The 26,116-nt window shown below is 40.0% G+C and overlaps 1 protein-coding gene across 1 annotated transcript in view; it reads right to left on the bottom strand.

The window, feature by feature from the left end:
* Positions 1-10,142: 10,142 nt before the first annotated feature.
* The window catches only part of cntln (centlein, centrosomal protein), a 107,310-nt gene continuing 91,336 nt past the window's right edge, over positions 10,143-26,116 (bottom strand). The window contains exon 26 of the mRNA XM_008422824.3: positions 10,143-11,227. Coding sequence (XP_008421046.2) covers positions 11,117-11,227 — 111 coding nt within the window. The 3' untranslated portion in view covers positions 10,143-11,116. The remainder of the gene's footprint in view (positions 11,228-26,116) is intronic.

Genomic DNA, 26,116 nt, shown 5'->3' on the forward strand with positions numbered 1-26,116 from the left:
TACTGCCTCTCTATACTTTCTCCATCTGTTCAAAGTGGCTGTTTGGAAAACATCTGGAAAAATATGTAGAGAACCAGAAATAAAATAAAATATTTAAAGAAAGCACAGTGAAGGGTTTGTATTATGACCTCAGTGTAAAATATGTAATGGAACACAATACAACCTAAATAATGTTTTAAAAATCCTTCAGTTTATTTGGAAATATTTATATAAGATTTAAACAATCTTTTCATTTATTTTTTTAACATAGTATTTTCCAGTTTAAAATTGGAATCTTATGTAGAAATGTAGTTTTGTTAAAATACAATTTATAATAATAAATGTTAAAAATGTAACTAATTTCTGCTGAAATTAACATGAGAAACAAACTAAGAGCAAAAAATTATTAATTTTAAAATTTTGCTCCACAATATAAAACTAATGATCAAATTATTACGTTTTATTAATATTAATTTTAGTGTCTGCAGCAATTTGGTGAATAACCTGGAAAAATGAGAAACATTTGTCAATAGCGCCACCTTGTGGAGTTTTGTCTAAACACCAACAGAAAATAAAGAAAATAGATGTTTGTTTTAAAAGCTTTAAAATGATTGGTTTTATTTTGAAAGTCTGGTTTCCGTCGTCTGTCGTCTGTCCAGTCAGAGCAGCGGCTCCTAATGCTTTGGCTCCATCTGGTGGTGAAATATGATGTTGCACATATGAGCCACATAAAAACCGATCAGTTCAAACTGTCAACATTCATCTACACAACCAAACCCGCAGAAACTAACAATTCAAATGAAAGCAGCAGCAGTTGGACCAGTTTAATTCAGGAGAAATCAGACAAACTTTAAACTTAAACTTTAATGTCAAATGAAAGGATTTCCAATCTGTTGAGTCAACTTGAACCTGTTCAGGTAAAAAAAAAATTAAAAAAATCATAAAACAGGAGTTTCCTGTTGCTGCACTGCAAAACATCTGAAGATGATTAAACTTTGAAGATGCAAGTAAAAACTAAAATAGTTGTGGTTTTAACTCAGAAATTAAAGTTCATCAAGGTGATTTAACTGCCAACTCAATTATGAGTTAATATTGTAATTTAAACCAAATAATTTCACAAAATTAGTTGAATGAGCACACATTTCTGTATTATTTTCACTCTTTACGTTAAAGTAATTTAAGTCTGAAGAATACAATTTGTTCAAAATGGATGAACAAAATTTCATCCATTAAATTATTTAATTAAACTTCACACTGAAGTCTGCTTAGAAACAGTTTTTATATTTTTATATACATTTCAGCAAAATTGATATAAATTAATTATGCTATGAGCAGCTAATTTTTTGTTGCACAGTTGATTGATAATAAATTGGTTTGATTTTGTAAATGTACTGGGGCAGGTTGATCTTTAATGATCTCTGGGAACATTTATTTACACCCTTAAAGGGGAAAAAAACTCAAATATGAGTCAAAAGAAATCTGACTTGAAATTGGGCCTCCGTCTCTTTAAGAAGCTTCATGAAATCATCTCTAACAGTATCTGAGGAGGAGCTGCGCCTTGAAGGAGGAGCTTGGTCCACGCAGGTGTTTTGCTCAGCTCAATGGTTGCCATGGAGATTGAAGGATTTCTCAAACATGCATGAAAGAATCAAAGCAACGCTCCAAGTTTGCTTTTTGATGAGGGAAAAACATTATAACATAATTTAAAGCTAAAAAATAAGTTACATTTACATAATTCTACCCCTTTAAAATCATAGCTGCACAAACGTTTTGACACCATTTTTGTTCCGTTTGAAGGTCGGTTCTGATTGGGTTCCGTCTCGGTTCTGCATTCAGCAGAAATAATCGCGTTGCTTGATCCGAACCTGCTGCTCAGCTTCAGGCGTGTTAAATATTTATCAACCTTCTGGGGTTGCCAGCAACAAATCGTGACGTTGCCTCATAACTCAGAGCCGAAGCGGAACCTTCAGGTGATTCTGAAGCCTTTTAACACGGTCGGCGGTGCCGGTCCGGGCCCGTCCTGCTGCCACTCCAGCCGTGACCTTTTGGGTTGCGGTGCGGTGATGCTTGACGGAGTCGCTGGAGGATCCAAGCTGAACCAAAGCCGTCATCCATGGAGTTTTGATAAATTTGGAGGATTCAGAACAGACACAATGTTTCTTCTGTCAGTGATAAAATAATCAATAGATGACTTTGTGCCGGTTCCTCCGGTGGAAACACCCGACTCATGTTTGACAGATGAAGTGGTGATTGGGAGGTCTGCCTTTTTATTTCCCACATTTCCTGCTTCAGACATCTGACAGACGAGCGTTTTTTGATCAATTCAAACTGAAGCAGCTCTGCGCTGAGAGCCAGAGTTAGTTTTCTAAAATGCACTTTCCTTCCTGGAAGCCTGACAAAGTGAGCTTCATCAAAAGTTCCTCCAAAGTTTTTAACTTTGGATTCATTTCCAGCCATTTGTTTGACCATTTTCACAGGAATAATTATTAAAAGGATTCGAAACTCAAAGCGACGTTTTCTTCTTCTGCAGAAAACCGAACAATAAATGAATTTTAAATTTGATATTTAGTAAATTGTGGTATGAAACATAATCAAACTTCTGAACTTTAGGCATATTTGCGGTTTGAATTATTTTGATCAAATCCAGGACAGAATTTAGATGAACTTTAAAAACAGGATGAAAAAAATAGAAAAACTAAAAATTATTTGTCTTGTTTTCTAAATAAATCTTTTTTATAGTTGAGTTTACAAACTTCAATACAAAAATAAAATACAATTTTCAGAAAGAAGTTTAAAGTTTTGATCTCATGCCAGTATTGATCTGATACCGATAACTTCTCCATATTTTATATTGATCCGCCCACCTCTATTATTTAGGCCTAAAGTTTGAATTTGTCCCATTTTAATTCAATAAAACAATAAAATTAAATCCCCAACAGTTTGACATACAGGTGATGAACTTTAATTAACTTCTTCGTAAATAAAAAAGAAAAGATTCGTCTCTTTGCTCCTTTGCCACATTTATTTTCTGCTCTTCCTCAAATGGAAAAATTCATCATCTTTTAATGTCCAAAACTAAAAACATTAAGCATAAAACACAAATCAATATGAATAATTCATAACTTTGTACAGCAAATCAGTTGTTTTTAAACAAACCGTTGGATTTTTCTAAGGATGATGAAGCAACTGGGTTCTTGAAATCGGGGATGAAAAACCAAAACGACGGCAGCAGAGCCAACAGCCGGACCGCCGGAGCTCCAGAAGGCGTCGTTAGTAAATCAACACCAGCTCATGAAGGGTTAATCCTGCAGGTTTTAGCTGCTGGGCTCATTTTTTTCTCTCCGTGTCTGAGCCAAATGAATGAGAGATTATTTGACTGTAGCTGCTGTTCGATTGTGCACAAACAGTGAAAACACAAAATCTTGCAGGTGAAAAATGTCAGCAGGAAATTTGAGCTTATTTAAGTCAATGTGATTCTTTAGTGTTGATGAAAACGTGCTAGCTTCACCGGCTGATCACTTCAGTTACAACGTGGGAAAAATGTCTCGTTACGAAATTATCTGCCAGTGGAACAAATACTTTTTCATCAATATTAAGGAATTGTTGACTTAAAACAGGTTCCTACAACTTCCTGGAAAGTTACTTAAAATTCAGTTTTATTTCTAGTGAACTTTTGCAGTAGAAACTTCACCAAATTTACTTGGTCTAGTTTCTACTGGACCAAGTAGAAACTAGACCAAGTACATGTCTTTAATCTTTCTGTGGGATCAATTAAGTGTTTCTGACTTGGATGTCAGTAATTATACCATATTTGCCTGTTTTCATTGTCAAAGTGAAGATTTAATGTTTTCTAGGAAGATTACCTGGCAACAACATCCGTTTTCATTTGGTGGCTGCATTTCCACATATTCTCTTATTTCCATTCATCTCTGAGTGTTTATATGTTTCTGTAATATTTGCAGAATGTGGTAGATAAAAAAGCTCCTCACCCTGACAGGAAGCAAGGGGTCGTTTGTCACAGGCATATGCTCGCTGTGGCACCAGAGACGCACGGCTAACACACGGCAGGCTGCGATAACGTGTTGGTGTGTGTTTCGTAAGGTCCGCGGATCCCCACTCCACTCAAACATGCTAATATACCTGTGCTCTGCTCTAATTGGTCCCAGTGATGCCCGGCCTGCTCCACCTGCGTTCGCCGAAGCCTCCAGTCAGTTCTGCAGCCGGGGCCCCTGCCAGTGTGTGCGAGCATGCAGCTCTAATGTTATGCAAACAAACACTCTGGTTGTTTGGCACTTTGAGCTCCTCGCCCTGCCACGCTGGAAGAAAGGGAGAAGGTAAGTGAGGGGAAATGGAGGAAGGAATGTTGAATTCATTAGCGTGATTACCTGAGGTGTGCTACTTTACGGGGGGTAATCTGCCAGCCCGCTTCATAGCCTGCAAACTTCAGCCAGTCTGCTAATGAGCGCTTGGAAAAGTTAGTCAAGGTGGAGAGGTGCTTTGAGGGGCTCGGCACCCCAGACTGAGGAGGAATTATACATACTTAAGCAGAAAACAATGGATGGCTGCCTGCGATGTAGCAGACAGGACAAATGAAGACTGATGCGGATTAAATGCTTTATTTGTTAAACGGCACAACAGAAAACCCAGCAGGTGCTAGATCTGAATGCTTAGACAAATTACACACTGAGGAAAAAACTATTTGCTCTAGTTTCTACTGCAAATACCTTCAACACACTTGAAATAAGACAAAACTAACTCAGAGGTAACTTTTCAGAGCGATGGCAGTTTGTCTTACGTCAGTAATATTGTTAAAAATGTTCGGCATCGTTTTATTTGATGGGATGTGTAGAAACAGGAAGCCGTCTTCCTAAACGTTAACCACTGTTGTCATGACGCCTCGGTTAATAATGACGCTTCACATGGAAAGTTGCACTGAAATGACTTTTCATGACGGTCAAAAACATTCATGAAAACTCCTTTATGTTCCTGACAGCCTCATGCAAACAGCTTAAAATAGAGTTAACAAATGTAGTTGTAAGTGAAATAATCAGCCAGTGGAACAAGAAATTTTAACTTATGTAAGTGGAAAAAATGTCTTGTTCCACTAGTAAATTATTTCACTTATAACTAGCAGTTTTTCCACCAATGTTAATAAATTATTGACTTAAACAAGCTCCTGAAAAGTTAATTGATCTGGATTAAATCTGGACCAGTTTGTCTTGTAAAGTTCGTTAAGTTGACATTTGATGTGAACTGGAGCCAGATGAATAAATCCTGAGAACAAACCATGTTCAGTAGATTTTACAGCAAGGAGACAAATAAAGGAGGTGAGCAGAGAAACCAAAACCTATACAACAGTAGCACTGCGACATATTTTTACTCAAGTAATAAAGTAGCCGTGCAAGAAATGAATCAAATAAAAGTAAATAAAAGTGTTTTGTATAAAGTTAATAGATTTTGACTTCATTTTTAAAATTATATCAGGCAGTAAAAATATAAAGTTAAGTGAAAATTTAGGTATTTTATGGACGAAAATGACAATAATTCATATAAGTAACAAAAAAATAACTAAATTCAGAAAGAAAATTTTTCCAAGTTAGTTTCTTTCAAAACTTATTAAACTTTAACAAAACATGTTTTTCATTCAGTGGGTAAATAAGACAGAAATTTTACTCAATTAAGAGTAGAAATACTTTATAGTAAAATCACTCAAGTAAAAGTAAAAATACTCCTAAAAGTAGTTTTAAGAAAAAATGACTCAAGAAAATGTAAGTAGTTACTGCACATAATTTCCCCCCTCATTTGAGAACAAACATGTGAGAAAACTCCTGCGACGTCGGAGGAAAGCTGCTTTAGAAATCCTTTAATTAATTCTCATTTTGTCCCGTTTTCCTCCCAGTGTGGCTTTAGAGAATCAGCTGCCATAAGAAAAACTTTGGACACGTCCTGAGCAGGAGAAAAACCTGAATCTGATAGATAGAGAATATATAGTGCTACTGTTAGATTCCCCCGTTCTTTGCTTTGTGCCTCTACTTTATCACACAACATCAAAACAGCGCTCGGCTCCCAGGAGAGGCCGGCCTTTTTATCTGCGCCGCGGCTTCCCACGGCGGGCCGCATCCACCTATAATCTACTGCTGTTTCATGTCTGCAGCAGCGCAGAGAGGATGAGGGACGTGTTCAAGTGAAGATCAATGAGGCTGTGTACACAGCATATGCGCATCTGAAGAGTCAGATTCCTTTTTTTCTTTCCGAGGTGCCATCTGATCTAATATTAAAGAACATAATATATAGATACGTCCACCGGTCAGGTAATAAATATTGCTAGAATGGAAAACAGAGAGATTCCCGTCATCCGCAGAGAAAACAGCTTCTGTCTTTTGTTACTGAGCCACCTCTCGGAGGACAGGCAATGAAAACAGTAAACATCCTGCATTATAGATTCGTCAAAAACACGTTTGGCTGTTTGTCACAAGCACCTTGTTGTTTAAGGCAGTGCCAAGTGTCTGCGCCTGGAAAAATCAAAGCCCACCGATGTATTGGCAGCAATAGCTGGAGAGCGAAACTGTGTCAGGGAAGTGAGGGGATCCCCCCCAGCGGCTGCTTTCCATCCGCTCCACATCTGGCTGCTGAAACCTGCAGCGACTCTCTGCTCACAAGGAGCAGAAAAACTAATCTTAGGTTGTTCTCTTTGCTTCCCCACCCAAGTGGCACGCACTCCGACCAGACAAAGGGATCGCATCTGGAACGTTCCCCTGCAGGAATCCGCGTGAAAACGATGGATCACCGTCAGGTTTCAGAGCCAGAAAAGCACAAATAAATCAATCCCAGGCTGCAGCTCCAGTATCGTTAAAACAGACTTTTCTGAGTCACAAACACTGAAGCAGGGGGATGACATGGCTGACGGATCGCTTGGAAATCCTTCATGTTAATGGAGAAATGTCTAAAGGTGGTGTGGCCTCTTGGATGTAGCCAACACTTTTATTTTGATCATCGGTGGAAAACATGGACAGAAACATGAGCACCGAAAAAACTGGTTTTCTGTTGGGAACAAACTTTTTACTGAATTATTAAACAATTGTTGTTTGAGAGCATAAAGTTTATCAGGAAAGACGGACAGTTCTGCTTCTGCCACTCCTGTTTTTTTCTATATGTGAGCCAACTGTGACTTTTTAGGGCCAAACGTCATGTTTAAAAATCTACCTGTAGTTTTTTTTATTTTCCAGGCACATAATGTAACAATGATAATTACAGAAGTTGTAAAAATGCTGTATATATTCAAAAACATCTTGAAATTGGGCCTCTGTCTCTTTAAAAGCTCCTGCTCTTTCTGAAACTTCACCTTCAGGAAGTCATCACAACATGGCTCCTTTATTAACCCTTTAACGTGTTTTACCATTTACAATGAGCTCAGCAGTTTCAGCAGCTGTTTGCCAATTGTTGCTGGCTAGTCTGAAGGAGCTGAGTGGGGGATGACTGCTCTGTGTGGCAGAAGCTCGTCAGATTGGAAACTACATCAGAGGAGGGGCTGTGCTGAGAAGGCGGAGCTAGGTCCAACCAGGCGTTTGTTCAGCTGAACGGTTACCATGGAGATTAAAGGATTTCTCAAACATGCATAAAAGAATCAAAACAACACTCCAGGTTGAATGACATTATAACATAAAGCTAAAGTTGATTTTACATGAGACTGCCCCTTTAAAACAACAAACCCAAGCAGTGCAAACAAATCCTGCTGTCTCAGAAATTAATACAATAAACGATAATATTGTTTTCAACTAATATAGTGCAAGATCAGCAAACTTTAAATTCTAACGAACATTTAACACTGGAACTGGAAAACATTTTAAATGTTCAAAATAACAAATGAAATAACTTATAAAGTCTCTGTAAACTAAGGAACCAGAGTGAAGAAAAAAGAAAAACATCATGAAAAATGGAAATTATTGAGTAACTAACTGATTTATTGCTTATTGTAACAGACCAAAGCACTGGTGAAAAAAAAAATCAGATTTCCAGAAATGAAAGGAGGAGAGAGTGAGTTAAAAACCTGACCGCAACTGAAAAGGTAAAGTTGTTTAAAGAAACGATGAAACCGGTGGGGGGATAAAATGACGGCGAGTTGATTGTGTTGGAATGAATTAAAGGGGGAAAACTTTGCATCTGGATCAAAGTCGTTCCCACAGGAAATCTGCCTTAATGAGACCTATACCGGAAAAGAAAGGAGGAAGACAAGGAGAATGAAAGAGAAGAAGAGGTGGAGATGACATCCCATTCTTACGCAGAAAAAAGATGAATCATGTATGTCGCCTGCTGCATGTGTGTGTGTGTGTGTGTGTGTTGTGGGCGGGTCGAAGGGCGTTTTAACGTCTTCACTGTGGGAGCGTCGGAGGCGAGGCCAGGTTAATTAAACCCAGGGGAGCATCAGGCGAGGGGGCGCGCGCGCGAACGTGTCACAGAAAAGCAGGAGCGTGTCGGCCAAGGCCGGATGGCGAAATGTGTCGACGTCGCATTTTACACCAAGCAAGCGGCGGCGCAGACGGAGATCGGATCGCTCCGACTTATTAATGTCTGTCGTTAGAGCGCGTCACGCCGGAGGACAGGACTGGAAAACAGGCTGAAGAGTTTCTTTCATGGGACAAATATTGACAATAGTTGGCTCCTGGGTATTGGAGAAGGAGGAAAGATGCAAACTATGTTAATGAATGGTAATTAACCGCCGGGGCTCGTGTCTCCTGAATCCCGGCTAAATTGGTCCCCGAGTTGCAGCTGAAGACAGTCCTGGCCTAATCCTTTATTATAAAAAGATAAAGGAAAACGACATCATTAGCATATATTTGGGAAGAGAAGTGGGGGTGGGATTAAAAACTGGAATTATTTCTTTTTAATTCCTGAACACAGGATTTTAAACAAATAAAAAAAAAAGAAGGTGAGAAAGTGGAAGATAGGAGAAGGAGGAAAGCAACTCAAGGACAGAGGAGAGCGGTGTCGGGATTTAATATTCAAAAGGAATAATAATAAGAGAGGTAGGGAAACAGGAGCAGATAAAAGAGACTTGAAGCAGCTCCCCCTTTAACAAAGCCCTGCTCTGCATGTGTGAACTCGACTCGCCCGGGTTGTTGTGAATGACGTCACCAGCAGGGGGCGCTTGTTACAGGCCGCCGCCGAGCCGTCAATCAGGAGGCCTGCAGCGACTCCGACCGGCTGCAAACAACAAAACACGCTCAGAAAAACAACTTTCAGCATAATAACAGAATAAAACCATCTGAAAACAGAGCAAATATCCTTCAAACATACATGAAGATGCTTTTACGTTTCCTTAAGACGGTAGAAGTGCAGACATATTTGACTCTACACGTTTGGTAAAAATACGTAAAAAGCCTGGAAATAGATGACTGTTTAGTTCTAATGAAATAATAAAACCGAAACAAAGTTAAAAGTCGCATATGAAGATGTTGGTATTCTAAATGGTTCCAACGTAACAGAGCATTTTAATTTATATTAATATTTAGCTGTCCACCAGAGGCAGTGAGGAAGATGATAATGATAACAAACCTTTAAGACAAAAGCTGCACAAAGTGGCATCTTGAGGTTAAAACATGAAACCATTCCTGTCCTACCATCACAAAAATAAAACTACAGAAATAAACATGGTTGGAAAACATAGATTTGGTCAGACGAGACTGAAAACTATGACGGAGAATTAGGTCCACACTAAAAACCTGATTAAATTATGAGAAAATAGTAATAAAATTACAAAAACAAAGTCGTAACATGACGAGAATAAAGTTGTAATATTTTGAGAATAAAGTTAACAGTATTATGACTTGATTCTGATAAAACTATGACTTTATTCTCATATTGTAATATAATAATAAATTCTGTTTGACGGCGCCTTTCAAAGCACTCAAGGTCACCAAATAAGAAACAGAAACAATAAAATAGAAACTATAAAAGGCATTAATTTATCGTTATTCTTGTAATTTTACTGTTTATTTTATATTCGACTGCATTGATATTCAGTCAAATATAACTGATGTGTGAAACAATGGAAAAATAAACGTGAAAAAGAAACTTGCATCCATTCTACAGCAGGGTGGAGGATCTGTGATCCTGTGGGCTCATTTCTCATCTCTGAATATTGGAGCAATAAAAATCTGGTGGCCTTCAGCAGAAAACGGCTCGCCGCTTTATTACGACAGAAATATTTCCAGAGACTTTTTCGTACAATTATTCTGACATTTTCAACGTGAAGTGACGCTTCTGGAACATAAAGGGTTAATTTTACACTGCAAAAACACAAAACCTTACCTCGTATTTTTATCTAGTTTCTAATACACTTGAAATAACACAAAATTAACTTGTAAGTAACTTTTCAGTAACATACAGGATCCTGATTAATGTCAATAATTCCTTAATATTGGACAGTAGTTCCACCGGCAGATTATTTCACTCTGACTTTACAGGTGAGATTATCTGCTAATGGAACCAGAACTTTTTCATCATTATTAAGGAATTATTGACTTAAATCAATCTCCCATATTTTGCTGAAAACGTACTTGTAAGTTAGTTTCGTGTTATTTTAAGTGTACCAAGATATTTAGGAACCAAACTGATAATAGGTGGTTAGATCTTTAGTTTTTGCAGTGTAAGGCATTTTGCTCATCTTTACCAAGGTTACAAACAGATCTGAGAGTTTCAAAATGTCCTTTTGGCACCAGCAGCTCCAGGCCTTCAGCAGTCGGATAAAATAAAGGGGAAAGGAAGCAGAAGGTTCATAAAGGTGTAAGTTAAAGATCAGCGTAAGCGTCTGCCATGTTCCCCCCTCCCCGAGTTCAGGACTGCACCGTAAATTAGTTTGGCTCCGAGGGGCCCCGCCTGACAGCCGGAGCGCGCTGAGCGCTAACACAGATGTCGAGGGCTCATTTACTAAAGTCGGGGTGCGAGTCGGAGGCCCGGAGTGAGTCGACAGCTTTCCTTCTTTTTTTTTTTTTTTTCCCACAAATATTGGTTCTGCTGCCGCGGCTCCGTTTGGCTCAGACCGGCCAGCGCTGAGCAGGAACCGGGCGGGAAAGTCAGAGGATGGTGGAGGGGCTGAAAGAGGAGAGGATGACAGTTTTCCCAGCCCCAGCCCGGGGAGTCAGGGTTTTTCGCTGACTGGTGCTGCGAGCGCGGCCAGCTCTTCTGTCAGCACTTTCCTCTCCTTCATCTTCACGCGCACAGCCTCCATTAGCTGGCCGGCAGAGGGGATCTGCAGGGGAGAGGAAGAGGTTAGAGGAGGAAAAGCAGGAAAACACATCAATGCTACACTTAAAAAAAACCCAACTTTTCAAACGGCCTGTTTGCTGTTCAGTGAAACCAGAGGAACCAAATGGATCCAGAGGACGTGTCAAACTTCACAGCCTTTTACAGCGTCTGTCTCTGATTTATGGCAACGCGTGTTCCTGAACATGCAATAAGTCGTTATTCATCCTTCATTTCCAGTTCCACGCAATAACTCAGAGGGAAAGAAGGGAAGCTGCAGGATGCTTACATTGACCTACAGTAGACAGTGTGTCAAACCCCAGGCCCGGGGGCCAAATCCAGCCCACCAGAGCTTCATATGTGGCCGTTTTCACTGCAAAAACACAAAATCTTAAAAAGTATTTTTGATCTAGTTTCTAGTGCAAATATCTTACACTTGTATTATCTTACCTAAACTATCTTACAGATAACTATTCAGCAAGAAATAGGAGCTTGTTTCAAGTAAATGGTTTCTTAAACTTCTGAGTTTCCACCTCACAGAGAGCAACTCCCACATTACTCCCTCATTCTACTCCTTCAGACTAGCCAGCAGCAATTAGCAAACACCTGGTGGAAGTGTGTATCTGCTGAGCTCATTGTACTACCTGCTCTTCAGTGCGACGCTGATAAAAACGTCGTTAAAGTGTTAATAGAGGCGACTTTTTGAGCTTCAAACAAAGCAGGAGTTCCTTAAAGAGACAGAAGCCCAATTCCAAGCTGTTAAATTACAAAGTCAAATTTATTTTAAGTAGCATCTGATGTAGATAACATTTTTATAATAATTGAAGTTAACATATTTACTTGATTATGATATAAAATGGCCCCATATTCTTGGAAAACATATAATTCTGCCCCTTTAATATTAAAATAATTACCAGTTCGACTACGAGATTATTTCACTTTTACATTAATATTAAGGAATTACTGACTTAAAATAAGTTTCTATATTTTGCCGAAAAGTTACTTTTAAGTTAATTTTGTCTTATTTCGAGTGTTATATTTGAGATATTTGCAGATATTTAAGATATTTGCACTAGAAACTAAACCAAAAGTTCTTGGTAAGATTTCGTGTATTTGCAGCGTTTAAGATAACAGTCGTGTGCTTAAATGGTATTTTGTCACATTGAAGAAGTTTTCATCTGTTTACGTGTGCATCAAGTGCATCAATCAGTTGCCCCAGTTTTTTGTAATTCTGATTTGCGGAAATTCACGAGAAATTCACACTTAATTTTATAGCAACAATTATTAGTGAGATTATTACAAATTTTCACAAAAACAAACAACTGATTTAAGTGGTGACCTCCAACCTGCAGGTGGCAGTACTGACACACAAGCATAGATATCGCCAAATTACTTGTAAATATTTCTAAATTAGCTCCACAAAATCGGATTCTGATTGCAATAAAATAAAATAAAATCCTGGAAGGACTGTCAATTTAATTTTAAGAAGTCCTTATCAAATGCAGGCAGCTATTTATTAATATTTTAACCGTTAATGGGTTTTATCAATAATCGGCCGTTGGGAACATTCATGATTTTGATGCGACCCAAAATGAAAATAAGACTTCCCCTCAGATGGGCCTAAAGATAAAAATCAACCCATTAGCTGCAGAAAAATGGCGCCTGCTGCCTTTTCTTCACGGACCTGAGGACGGGCATCTTCCCTGGAAGTCTATCGTTCTGTACCAGAAGCGCCTGCAGGCATAACTGGGAACACTGGGAACACTTAGAGGATTGTTTGTTATGTGAATCACTGGTTGGTGTCAATACTGGGAAGACGGGAGGACAACTGATGTCCCCTGAATCATACATGAAGCGAGGAATTAAACATGAAGACGCGTCCTGTGCGTCTGCATGGTTGGAATAAAAGCATTACAATGTTTGAGTCCCGATCGCCTCGTTTTCAAATGAAACCTGGACAGTAGCGACTGCAAAAAATACAAAATCTTACCAAGTTTCCAATGCAAATATCTTAATACACTTGAAATAAGATAAAACTGGCTTATAGATAAACTTACAGCATGATGCTTCAGCTTAAATTATCCCTTTATATTCCGGTTCCATAACATCGTAAAAATGTCTTGTTCAGGTGAATTTATCTGCCACTGGAACTAGTTCTTTTTCAGCCATATTAAGGAACTATAAACTTAATGTCTTGCTGAAAGGTTATAAGTTCGTTTTGTCTTATTTCAAGGGCACTAAGATGTTTCCAATAGAAACTTAGAAACTAGACCAAAAATGTTTGGTAAGATTTTGGAAAGCACAAGATTCAACAGATTCAACATGTTGAACAGAAAACAGCATTTTCTGTTGGATTCACAGCAGATTAAACATTTTGCTCTACGGTGAATATTTAACAAAACCTTTGAGATGCTTTTGCCTGGATCACTATGGATCCTGATCTTCTGGTGAAACAAAGCAACAAACAGCTGAGAGACCCGAAACCATACTTGGTTCATTTCTGACGCGCCTGGAGAGCGAGACCCCCAGATAATAACACTTGGTTATTAGTCTTTATTGAAAGTAACAGCATCAGGAAACAGGAGGCCTTCTGTGCCAGGAAGTAGTGTGCGTTTGTGCAGCAGGGAGTTCGCACAAGAAAACCCGGCGCTGCTCCTCAGAGAGCGTCAACAGCCGAAGTAACTGCTGAGACAGTTACGGCTTCTCTGCCGTCCTCCAGGGAGGACGCGCTCTCTGTCGGCTGCACACGTTTCCTAATCAACTAATTGCACTTAGAGCCACTAACTATGCAAACAAACCCACTAAAATAGAGACAGAGCCACAACACGAGGCTCAGAGGGACAGGAAAGTGGGAGACGGGATCATTAAAAGTCCCAGCAAGGGAATACGTGCAAACAACACAAACAGGTAAACATGATCTAGATAAACTTCACGTGTGAATTTACGCCAAAACAACAGATATCAAAGAAATTCAACTCTAGTTTCAGTCATTTTGAGTCTTTTTAATGTCCTTTCTGTGCAGTATATGATCTACAGCTGTTATTTCAGTATCCTGTCCTCAGAGATGGGGAGTAATTAGTTACATTTACTTGAGTACATTTTATGAAAAGAAATAAATAAAAGAATTAGTGTCTTTACTACACTGTACTTTTTTCATTATGAAGTATTTCTACTCTTACTTGAGTAAAACTTCTGGATTTTCTATCCACCGAATGAAAAACAAACATGTTTAAACCAAAGATTCACCAGATTCACGCCTGCAGCTTCTGTTAAACTTTCATAAGTTTCTTATTGTAAGAAACTGATTTGAATTTTTTTTATTTTGTTTGATTTTGGTACTTATATGAATTATTGTCATTTTGGCCCTTAAAATACCAAAATTTAACTTTATATTTTGGTCTGTCTGATGATGTAATTTTTAAATATTAATTAGATCAGTTACTTTTACCAAACACCTTGTTACTATAGTTTGTTTTTTTTACTTTAGTTTGTATTTTTATGATTAAAAGCACTTCAAACGGCCTTGCTGCTGAAATGTGATGTACAAATAAACTTGATGATTGATTGATTGCTCAGATGTGGCAGCTAAAGTCCGTTTTAACTCTTTTCACCAGGATGAGGGAGTCCGTTTCTGCTGTGCGTTGTCGTACTCGTGCATCAGAGCCGTTTAAATTTAGCACATTAGCATCCAGCCCTGCTTTTGTTTCCAGGTATTCTGTTGTTATTGAATTTCATCATTTATTCTTCTTCTGTTTAAACCTCCAACATGACCAAGGCTGCAGCAGAAGAGCTGAACCCCTCTGACCCCAAAAGGGACAGGAATGACTCGGAGCCGCTTTCATCTGACTGCCACGCTGGCTGGGGACTGATACCCTGCAGGGTGGTTGGAGGTAAGCTCTGATGCAGCTGCTCTGCCGAGTCCCCTGGGCTGCTTAAGGCAGCGTTAAGAACTGGCACTAATGTTATGCTACAGTTGATTTAGCCGGGCCCTTGTCCCCTTTGGCAGAACTAACACTAGAACCAGCAGTAAGCAACACAACCCCTGTTTTGCAAGAGACCCTGTCCCCCTTGGCAATGCTACATTAGCTACTGTAGCGCTAAGCCATGTTAACTCACATCTATTACTATTCAACAGGCCCTGCAGAGGAGACCTTTTCTTCTCTCTAGGTATGATTTCAGTATCTTTTCAGCGAACTGACAAACAAACCCACCAACACGTATATGTGTGTATGTGTGTGTTACATCTATTTATACATGAGGCAAGATTGCTGATGTTGACGACAGCTATGAATACCTTGGGAAGCCTGGGGCGGATGGAAACCATAAAAAGGCCACAGAACAGTGAGCCATGATAAAGCACCTAAAAAGAGTAAGGGAGGTCCTGAAGGAGCCGCTGAGCAGTGAAAACAAAACCTAAGCCATCAACATGTTCGGCCTGCCAGTCATCAGATACACCGCTGCTGAATTAGCCAGAGAGAGGAGCTGCGCGCATCAAGGCAGGAAAGCACCAGCAGCGGACAGAGAGTTTCAGGTGGAGCACTGAACCGGGAGAACGCAAGCCGAGTGGAAGAAACTCAAGCTATCATCTATGGACCTGAAGAGGAACGATTTAGAGTCAACTTCAGTTATTACAGCTAGAAACCGAAAATTAGGCCTGAAATCTGGGTGTAGAGATGAATTCTGACCTGAACTGTCACACAAAGACAGTTACAAAGCCGGGATTCTATCACCTGAACAACATTTCCAGGATTAAAGCATTAATATCCCAGCAAGATCCAGAGAAACATTGATTACTGCAGCAGTTTCTTCACAGGTCTGCGTAAAAAAATTTAATATAAAATAAATGAATCAGACAGATGCAGCTGATCCAGAACGCCTCTGGCTCCCTGGAGCTCAGAGAATAGACTTTACAATACTGTTGTCAGCTTCTATGCACATGAAACCTGGAACAAACTTCCAGAAAACTGAAAAACAGTCAAAACACGAGTTCCTTTAAATCTAGATTAGAAACCCACCTGGTTAGAGTTGCTTTTGAACCTTAATAGGTGAAACACTGTCCAACATTTTGATGAGTAACGATGGCAAAATGTAATGTTTGCTGCTTGAGTGTGTGGGGTCTTTGTGTTTTTATGATGTCAAGCACTTTGAACTGCCTTGTTGCTGAAATGTTCTATACAAATAAACCTGATTGTACTTGACTGAATACTTTAAAATGCGCATAAACATTGACGGAAATGCGGCTGATGCAATCCTAGTGACCCAAACACTCAGCAACATCAACGAGTTTGAATGTGTGAAGCAACACCTGTTGCTTACGGACCAACATACACAAAAACAAAATGTATTTGTGTATAAAACAAATCACGACTGCCGTCATGTAGCGCTGCTGCTGCCGTGTGTGTGTGTGTGTGTGTGCGTGCGTGCGTGCGTGCGTGTGTGTGAGGACCCGGACAGGAGCTGCAAGCAAAAAGGTGTTTTTATGAGCCAATTAAATGACACCACCATCCTATAGCCCGGGGCACACCTGAAGGCAAGCAGCAGCTCAAAGTTGCAGCACTCCAGTGACCTTTGTGTGATAGTGGCATTACACACAAGAACTTCTTTTTTCTCTCTTTTTACATAAAAGATCGATCATCCCCGGCTCTTTTGTGCTTTCCCTCTGAACAGGTGAGCTCAATTATTTCCAACGGCCCAATTTGTAAGTCATTGAAGCGATCGTGTCGGGCAGATGGATCCGACCGAGGAGGGAGATGCAGAAGAGACATCTGAATGTAATCTGCACATATTGTCCTTACAGCTGCAAACCAGCTGACATCCTGCATCCTGGTGGTGGGCATCTATTGTATTATCAATTATCGTGATATATTTACTTTTATGGTAAGAATTTTGATTAATCAGTATCGAGATAAATTCCAATTAATCCTGTTTGTCTCCCTGAAATCCTCTGCGTTGTCATTATTGTTAATTTTACTGTTTTATCCACCGCTTGTTCAATAAGAGCATCAATAAATATCAAAACATTTGAAAATCTAATGCAGGTAATGCGTGCTACTTTGTGATACCAATTATGCTTCTTTATGTGATTGGTGTCCTAAATAAAACATTGCAAATGGGAATATTTTTAGGAGCAGAATTTGTTTGTCTATTTGCTGTGACACGGTAATTACACAGTTAATTACACAGTAATTACACTAAACGACATGCTGTGTGGAGTTCCTTTAGAACCGTAATAAAGGGAACAACATATTTGATATGTATTGATTTTGATGACAGCACTGGTCTCAATGTTTGTCACCGTTTCTTTTATGACTTTTTACCTTTTTTTTTACAATCTAAAGCATTCTGAATGGACTTGTTGCCAGCGGTGGATAGTAACTAGATATATTTACTCGGTTACATCTACTTGAAAAAAATATTTCTACTGAGCTGTACTTTTTATTTTTCTTGAGAAACTTTATTCTGAAGTATCTCTACTCTTACTTGAGTAAAATTTCTAGATATTTGACCGACTGAGTAACTTCACTGACTGAAGAACAAGCTTGTTTTAAGCAAAACGTCTCCAGACACTCTGCTGCAGGTTTTGTTTTAAAGTTCTTAAGTTTTGTACTGAAAGACGTTGATTTGGAAAAATGTTTTGTCTTATTTTATGACGTTTATATTAATTATTGTCCTTTTTGTCCTTAAAATACCAACATTTCCTTTTAACTTTGCATTTTGTTCCATCTGATTATGTAATTTTTAAATATTAAATTATTGATCAGTTACTCAGTACTTGAGTAGACTTTTTTCCGAATACCTTTTTACTCTGACTTGAATAATTTCTTGGACGCCTACCTTTTACTCTTACTTGAGTACATTTTTTGGGCGCTCTGCCCGCCTCTGCTTGCTGCTGTAATGTGGTATAAAAATAAACTTAAAAAGAAAAAAAGTTGCCTAAAAAAGTAATCGTCACTTTTACCAATATGACAATCACATAGGACATCATGATAAAACTTTTAAGTCCATTTCGCCCACTCCTAATCCTGTGTTTAATACATTTTGATGCAGAATGCTTTAACCCAACCAGCAGATTCATAAAAACGTGTTTGAAGTGCCAAAGGATACCTGCAGTAAGTCAGAGTCCCCCGTTGGAGAGCGGTCTCCAATCTAGGCCGCTAGTCAAGGTAAGAAAGTAGTTACTGTAGTTTTACCACACAGGGGTGGAAAGCAGCTCTTTGATCTTTAGTCCTCTCACTTTTGTTTGAAAATCAAATTTATTAAACTGGGGAATAACAACAATAACAGCATAAGCAGATTAAAAAAAGCACAAAGGCATCACAGTAAAAAGCCTTGCATTTGATTATCTCCAATAATGAATATGTCACATTAGCAAAGACGGGCTCAGGTAAGAAAATCACGAAAGCGCCGACAAGCCTATTCTCCTGCTCTTCTTCATAATTACCTTCCCCAGCAGCACGGCACATCCCCCTGTTTCTCTCCCCTTTAGGCCACCAGGGACGGATATGAAAGGGAATTGGACACCTGGGGCCACAAATACTGTAATTAAAAATCTCTCATTTTCTTGATACGTTGTTTGGAAACATCATTTCAATGTGCAACATGGTATTTGTTAGGGATCTGACCTAAATAAAGCCAAGATTAAACAGAGAACAGCACCGGGTCTTTGTTTCAGGTTCCTGCTCATTAGGTGAGGAAAGGAGGTGAGTTCAGCCACGACGGAGAAAAAGACGTGGAGAGGCGATATCCATACAAAAGAGATGCAACCTTTCAGAAGACTTCAGAGCTGCACAGTGAAACAAGCTGCGCAGCTTTCAAAGACGTTGACACTTTTAGGAAATTACCAAGATTTGATCTGCATGATGTTAGACAGAACATAATTTTGATAATTCCAGATTCTGGAATTATTACATCTGAGATTTAGATGTATTAATTAGACCAGCATTTCAAAAACCCAAACAACACCTGAACTTTGACCCCAAATTCCAGAGAAGTTTAAAAGGAAGCTTCCATGAAGCAATCAATGAAGCCAAAATTGATCATCCCAGTTTTGGCAGGACCAGGCTTCCATAGATTGCTATTGAAATGATAAGTAATCTGTGCAGCTGTGAGGCCACACAAACGATAAAACAGCTTTGCCTTCATCACAACCTGTTTAATGAGTAACAAGCTGCATCTGTCAACTTATTTTCACAGCTAAGCTGGAAAAAAAAGCCCAAAACTGTGAAGCGAACACAGACTCGACCCGCCGCTCTCTGGGGAGCCTCCTTACCGAGTCTCTGCCTCTGATCCAGTGACATATTTACAGTACAAAGACTCGACTCGGGTCCCCTCCGCACACATGCAAACGTACTCGGAGAGATAAAAGGAGTGGCTGATTTAATTAGCTCAATCATTAAATGAGGCTTAATTAGTCACTTTCCTTCAGAGAGGAGTTGAGCACTCTGTCATTACGGCGACATAATGAGCCACGCAGCACAATACGAGCCTCAAAGCACCAACAACAACAGAAGAAAAGTTTCCCCGCGCGTTGCAAAGAGTGCCGAGAAAACGGCGAACGCTAAATCCCCGGGAACAACCGAGCAGCTTTCCAGAGAGACGACATGAATACAGTCGGCCATTCAGCCCTGTTTACTGTTTAGCGGTCATTAAGGAAGAGAGCAGCAGCAGCAGCAGAGAACTACAGGAATCATTTCAGCCCTTCACACCATCAATAAACGCCTTTGATGTTTTATAACAAGAGCGAGCAGATTGGAGCGGGCTGTCTCTGCCAGGCTCTTAATGTAAGGTTCACCTGCTTGTTATGGCTGGGAGGCTGATAAGAAGTGATGCCTGTACGCCTCCCCGGGGTGTGATTGTGGGGTAAATATTAGCAGGCCCTCAGCGCCACCCTGCACCACTAAAACAAACCACTGTCCTCTCATAAAGGAATCAACACACTCAATGACTTTTTAAATGTTATTATGCTGTCATGAGGCTCAAGACAGGCATGTGCGTGCAAAATGAGTGTGAAAAATTATCTTGTGTGTGTGTGTGTGTGTGTTGTCCTGTTCATTATTGGCCAGCAGCAGAAGCCAGTCATTTCCCCGTCTTCATAAAGACCCGGCCCATTAAATTCTACCTCCAGTCAATAATTAGGACTCCACAAATAAACCAAAGGCAATTAAATCGATGCTTCCTCGGCCGATGCCTGGATCCCGCGGCCCACATGGACACTCCATCTTCAGCCCTGGCCTTATTCATGGTGGGCTGCAGTGGAGCCACACAGTGCCCCCCCCGGCCTGCTCAGGGTTATTAGGCAGCGCTGTCCCCTGATCCTGCTACGGCAGCGCTGCACACGGTGGCCCTCTCCGGAGAGGCATTGGCTTTGATTTCATTAACCCAACGGCGGAGGGGAGGGAAGAAGAAATGAGTGCAATGTTTCATTTCGTTTTGAGTGGACATGTGGGGAAGCAGCGGGAGGGCTGGCCGGGGCGGGGCAGCACTCGGGTTGGTAGCAGAGATGCACAGAGAAATTGACCGGTGGCAACTGGAACCGGGCGTTTTTATGGAAACTAAAGGTGCATTCACTGTTTGGTCCGCTTTAATCCAACTCTAGAAAGTCCGGTTGATTTGGGGAGGAGCGACTCTGAGGTGGCCCAAAAGGGCGAACTGCTCATAAACCTCGGTATTAGTTCAGTTGAAAGCAGGTGTGAACTCCAAAAGCAGGAAGTGGACTACAGCGCAGGGCATTCTGGGTAAATACAACCAAAGCAAACATGCGCGTCTCGTGGTAGAGGGAGAAACGGCTCATGGTCTTTTACCAAAGACAACAGGGAAATCCTACAACCACTAAAATCTGACCTACTTCATTTGTAGAAAGAAGAAAGAATTTGCGCTCAGTGTCTTCTTCAGAGGTTTCTGTGTAGTGTAATTTCCTTCAGTAGTGAGGAGAATAACAGGTTTTTCAATTTGTTTGGGTTATTTGACACAGCGCAGTGTGAAAGTGAACCACAGCAGCTGAACATGTAACAAATGTTGACACTTTGGTTCCCAATCAAACCGAGTCGACCAAACTATCAAGTGTGAAAACATCCTAAAAACTAAACTGAAATATAAAAGGCAATGTTTACTATTGGCTCAGTTTAAGTTTGCTTCTTAATTTTTAAAAGTTAAGGTAAAATGTTTTATTTCTAAGAAATATGTTTTTTTTTATGCTTCAAACTTGAGTGTGAAAATAATTTTGCATTGTTTTTATATTTGAATTTTAAGCAGTAACAAGTTTACTCATTAAAAAAAGTTTTTTTTTACTAGCATTTTCTGCAGCTGCTAGAGAACAAAATAATTTTTTTAAATTCAGTTACTGGATTAGTCACCAGAATAATCAACAGGTTACTCAGTTATTAAAATAATCATTTACAACAGCTCTGGAACCAAAACTTTGGAGTCGGCAACATTTGGAAGAGGAGGCGTCGCCAGGTCTGATCAACCAATCAGAGACGGGATTTGGATGATGTCACACTTTACACTCAAGAAGTCATTAATTCTAATTTTTTAATTAGAGAATCAAAATGACAAACAGTCAATGTAGATAAATAATTATCTTCTGAGTGGAGCTGTTTTCATGTTCAAGATTCAAACATATTCATTTTTTAACAAAGATCAGTTCACATCAAAGGTTTAAAGCAGTAATTAAAGTCTGAAAGCAGAATATGTTATTTTGACAAGTGGCAGTGGCTGACAGTGATTGTGAACAATAACCTGCACACACACCGGTTCTCCTCTCTGGAGCTTTTTCTGCACTGGCAGACACACACACGCACACACACACACACACACACACACACACACACACACGCCCACAGTGACTGATGGGTTTGCTATTGACAGGGCCACTGAGATAATAAAGTGCTGTCCCCCTGGCAGCTCCATTAGATACTGACAGTGACAAGATGAGGCTGCTGCGAGTTTGCGCAAATATATAGACACACCCACACACACACACACACACACACACACACACACACACACACACACACACACACACACACACACACACACACACACACACACACACACACACACACACACACACACACACACACACACACACACACACACGCTCTCATCCTGCTTCAGTGACAGGCCAGCCAGTTAGGGACATGGATCCCTCATCTTTCCTTTCACAGAGTCTATTTCTGTCTGTGTCTTTTCATCTGAACAAGTGTGTGAGTGCACCTCTGGGTATGATCATATTCCTGTTAGGAAAGTGTGTTATTAGTGTCACAGCGAAGGTGACAGGCCGGACCAGTCAACTTCCCCAGGTTCTGCTTGTTGAGCTTTTCATAAGCTGTGACAGGGAGCGGAGAAGCGTAGTGGGAAAAGGAACATCCTCTGAAGGATTTTTTAAAAACTGGGGCTAAGCAAAGAACCAGTGACAGTACTGGTTCTGGAGGCTCATGGGGAGCAAAAATCAAAAAAACAATCACAATGTTGTGATTATGTTTTGTTTTGATTTGCCTAAAAAGAGACGGTAAACCATAAAAGCTTGTTTTCAGGGCTCCTCCTATTTTCCAGATGTTTCTCCAGAACTAATTTCAAGATTTTGCTTTTTGAAGTTTAATTCAGTGATTTATGAAGATCTTTTTTGACTTTTGTTTGCATTTAGAGTTTATACCAACACTTCCTGTTTTGGGTCAGTTAGGATCAACACATTTACTTCTGTTTGCTAAATGCCAGAAAAATAAGAGAGAATATTTGCAGTTCCTTACCATCTTATGAATTTGCCTTTTAAACTGTTTGGCTCTGGTGAAAAGTTTAGGTTCGTTTCCCTGAGGTTTTCACAACAGTTTGCTGGAGTTCTGGCCCAATCCTCCAGACAGAACCAGTGCAACTGGGTCAGGTTTACAGGTTGCTTTACTAACACACTTGTTCAGCTCTGCTCTGTGAGGACCAATTTGTGTAAAAGGGATCACCCAGTTGACTGAGGTCTTAGTGTGTTATATTGCTTTTTCCTTATGAGAAGTGCACCCGTCCCTCCTACTGCTACACAACATGATGCTGCCATCCATATAACCACAGTTGGGATGATGTTGTCAGGTTTACCATCTTCTCATTTTGTTCCTCTGAATGTAAATTTTGAGTGAATTTGCATAATAAATTCAGACTTTTCACGTTGCTTTTGGAGTAATCACTTCTTCTCTGACATCTACGTTGGTAAAGGACTCATTGTTGCTGTAGATAACGACATTCTCCTACCACAGCCTTCACAAGACCTTTTGCTTTTGTTTATACCCTTTTATGCTTTTGTACATTTTTCTAGATACTTTTCTGAACACTAACTTGAGTAAAAGGCATCACCCTGTTGGACCAAAGGATGAACCAAACTTGTAGAGGTCTATAATTCTCTTCTTGATTTGGACGCTGTGTTTGAGGAAAGTGTGCCTCATTTTAACTGTTTTGAACAAACCAACCGTGTGAACAGGAACAGAACAGCGTGTGTGACTCCAGCAGATGAAGTCAGAAGATTATTTGGAAATTAATTATTTCCAAATAATTAATTTTATTTATTTGTTTTTGAATAATTAAAATGTCTTTCAGTGTTAAATGTTCATTATAATTGAAAGTTTATTGATCTTTCAGAAGGTTTTCTTGCATTATATTAGTTGAAAATGGTCTCAAAACAACAATATTATCATTTATCGCAATATCTTCTGGGAGAATTTATCGTCCTTGAAAACTTTGAGTGAAGAACTGGATCTGATTAATTAGACGCCTTAAAGATGAAAGGAAGCATGATGATGATTTATGACCCCCGAAACGATCAGGACAGTCTCATGTCCACATATGAAATTACAATTAAAAAAACAGCCCACACAGAGTGGGATACAATGAAAATATAGGCAGAATAACAATTTAGAGAAATAAATAAAGAAAAAACAGAAGAAGATGGACTTGAAAGGGGATAGAAAAAGTCTGATTCGGTGAAGGGGGGATGACTGCAGCGGTCCCAGCGGTCCCTGCAGGGACCTGGGGGCAAGTCTCAGCCTTGTCATACTCTCCTCCTCCTCTTCCTCCTCCACTCTGCACACCATCTCCACCCCCCACCCCGCTCCTCCACCGCCCCTGTTCTGCCCACGGAAAACGTCGATAGCAGGCTGCCGGTGCCGAGGTCTCTGGTGGACACTAGCTCATTCTCCCGGCATCGACAGGCCCGCCAAATCAATATTTAGTTCCCCACTAACAAGCTGCCTCGGGGTCTGAGCCAGAGAGAGAGGGAGGGAGAGAGAGGAGCGCGGGACAGAGGATGGCGGAGAGAGACAGAGCAGGGACTGAGAGCTGTCCAGCTAGAAGGGAAAAACATGGATTCAGAGTGTGTGTGTGTGTGTGTGTCTGTGTGTGTGTGTGTGTGTGGGAGGTGGAAAGGTCAGGAGAAGATCTGGGGAACAAGAGAACAGTGTCTGCTGTGTGTCGTGGTGCGGAGGCGACGCATGAGTGCCTGCAGCAGCTGCTGACATGAACACACACACACACACACACACACACACACACACACACACACACACACACACACACACACACACACACACACACACACACACACACACACACACACACACTCCTCGACGCTCTCAATCATACGCGTATCACAGCGAGCAGACGTTGACAGTGCTCAAGCAAAGCTCCAGCAGAGAGCACTCACAGATGAGTGGCTGTGAGCACACAAAGGCTCCAGCGGTGAGGATGCACTCGCCCGTCTTTGTTTCATCTTTTGAATCATTGTTTTCGAGCCTGGAGCAGGATCACCGGGGTGGGAACTCAAATTCTGCTTCTATTTACTCGATTTGCGTGAACCTGCTGCCCTAATTTTTTATTTTTTTTTCTCCATTCAACACTGACAAAGCAGGATATTTACAAACCTGAGAGAACATTTATAGAAATGCAAACATCTTCAGATAAAAGCTTTGAAACTCCAAAGAGTTGAAATTATTTGTAAAACTAAAGTCTTTAGGCAAAAGTCAATGTTTTAATAAACATTCAATGCAAACTTATAGATAAACCTGAGTCAGATATTGAAATGAAAACTGAGTCTGTCCAACTACATGCACAATTTAACAAAACTACATGAGCAGTAAGTAGGAGAGACTGTAAGATACCATTTAGGAGAATGCATTTTGGTCATTAGAACCAAGAAATATTACAACTTTGAATTGTTTCCTGAAATCATTTTTGAATAATTAATGTTTTTACATGCATTTTTCTTACAGATGTTGTTTCTATTATATTTAATCTAAATCACTGCTTTTAGAAACGTATTAAAATCTGTGACAAATGTTAATTGTATTTGTTTTTACTCCTTTCCATCAACCTGCTACAGACAAAAATGACCCTCTTTGGCTAAATGCAGCGTATTTACAGGATGTATTCATTTTGATTCATATGCACTGTCCTGGTAATCAAAAATTTGTATTCACAATTAAAGTAATCATAAAACAATTTGCACACAAAACAAAAAATTAACTGCAGCAACAATCAGAAAAAAAGGTTAAAAATCCTCTAACTATCATGTTAGATGTATTTTTCCAGAGCGTACCGCTGGATGTCCACACACTGTCCCACCAGGGATTTCATGTCCACACATAGATTTCCAGTAAACGGATCAAGACCACCTCTGTCCTAATTTTCGTGTCAATCCCGCAGGACGTCCTCGCATTGATCAGAACATTTTAGCTACGCTGTAGAGAATATAATCCCAAGGATCCGCTCGCTTCTCATTATGAGTTTCAGTCTCATTTAATAAACTGTGGGGGATTATTTTCTCAGCTCTGCAATCCAGAAGTGGAATATTGAACCTCCTGCATCTTTCAAAGCTCTCATCATCATCATCTGGTAGTCAGCTCAGGTTTCTGCAGGGATTTGG

This window comes from Poecilia reticulata, chromosome 1 (assembly GCF_904066995.2).
Source record: "Poecilia reticulata chromosome 1, P_reticulata-male-v2, whole genome shotgun sequence".
Taxonomy (NCBI): domain Eukaryota; kingdom Metazoa; phylum Chordata; class Actinopteri; order Cyprinodontiformes; family Poeciliidae; genus Poecilia; species Poecilia reticulata.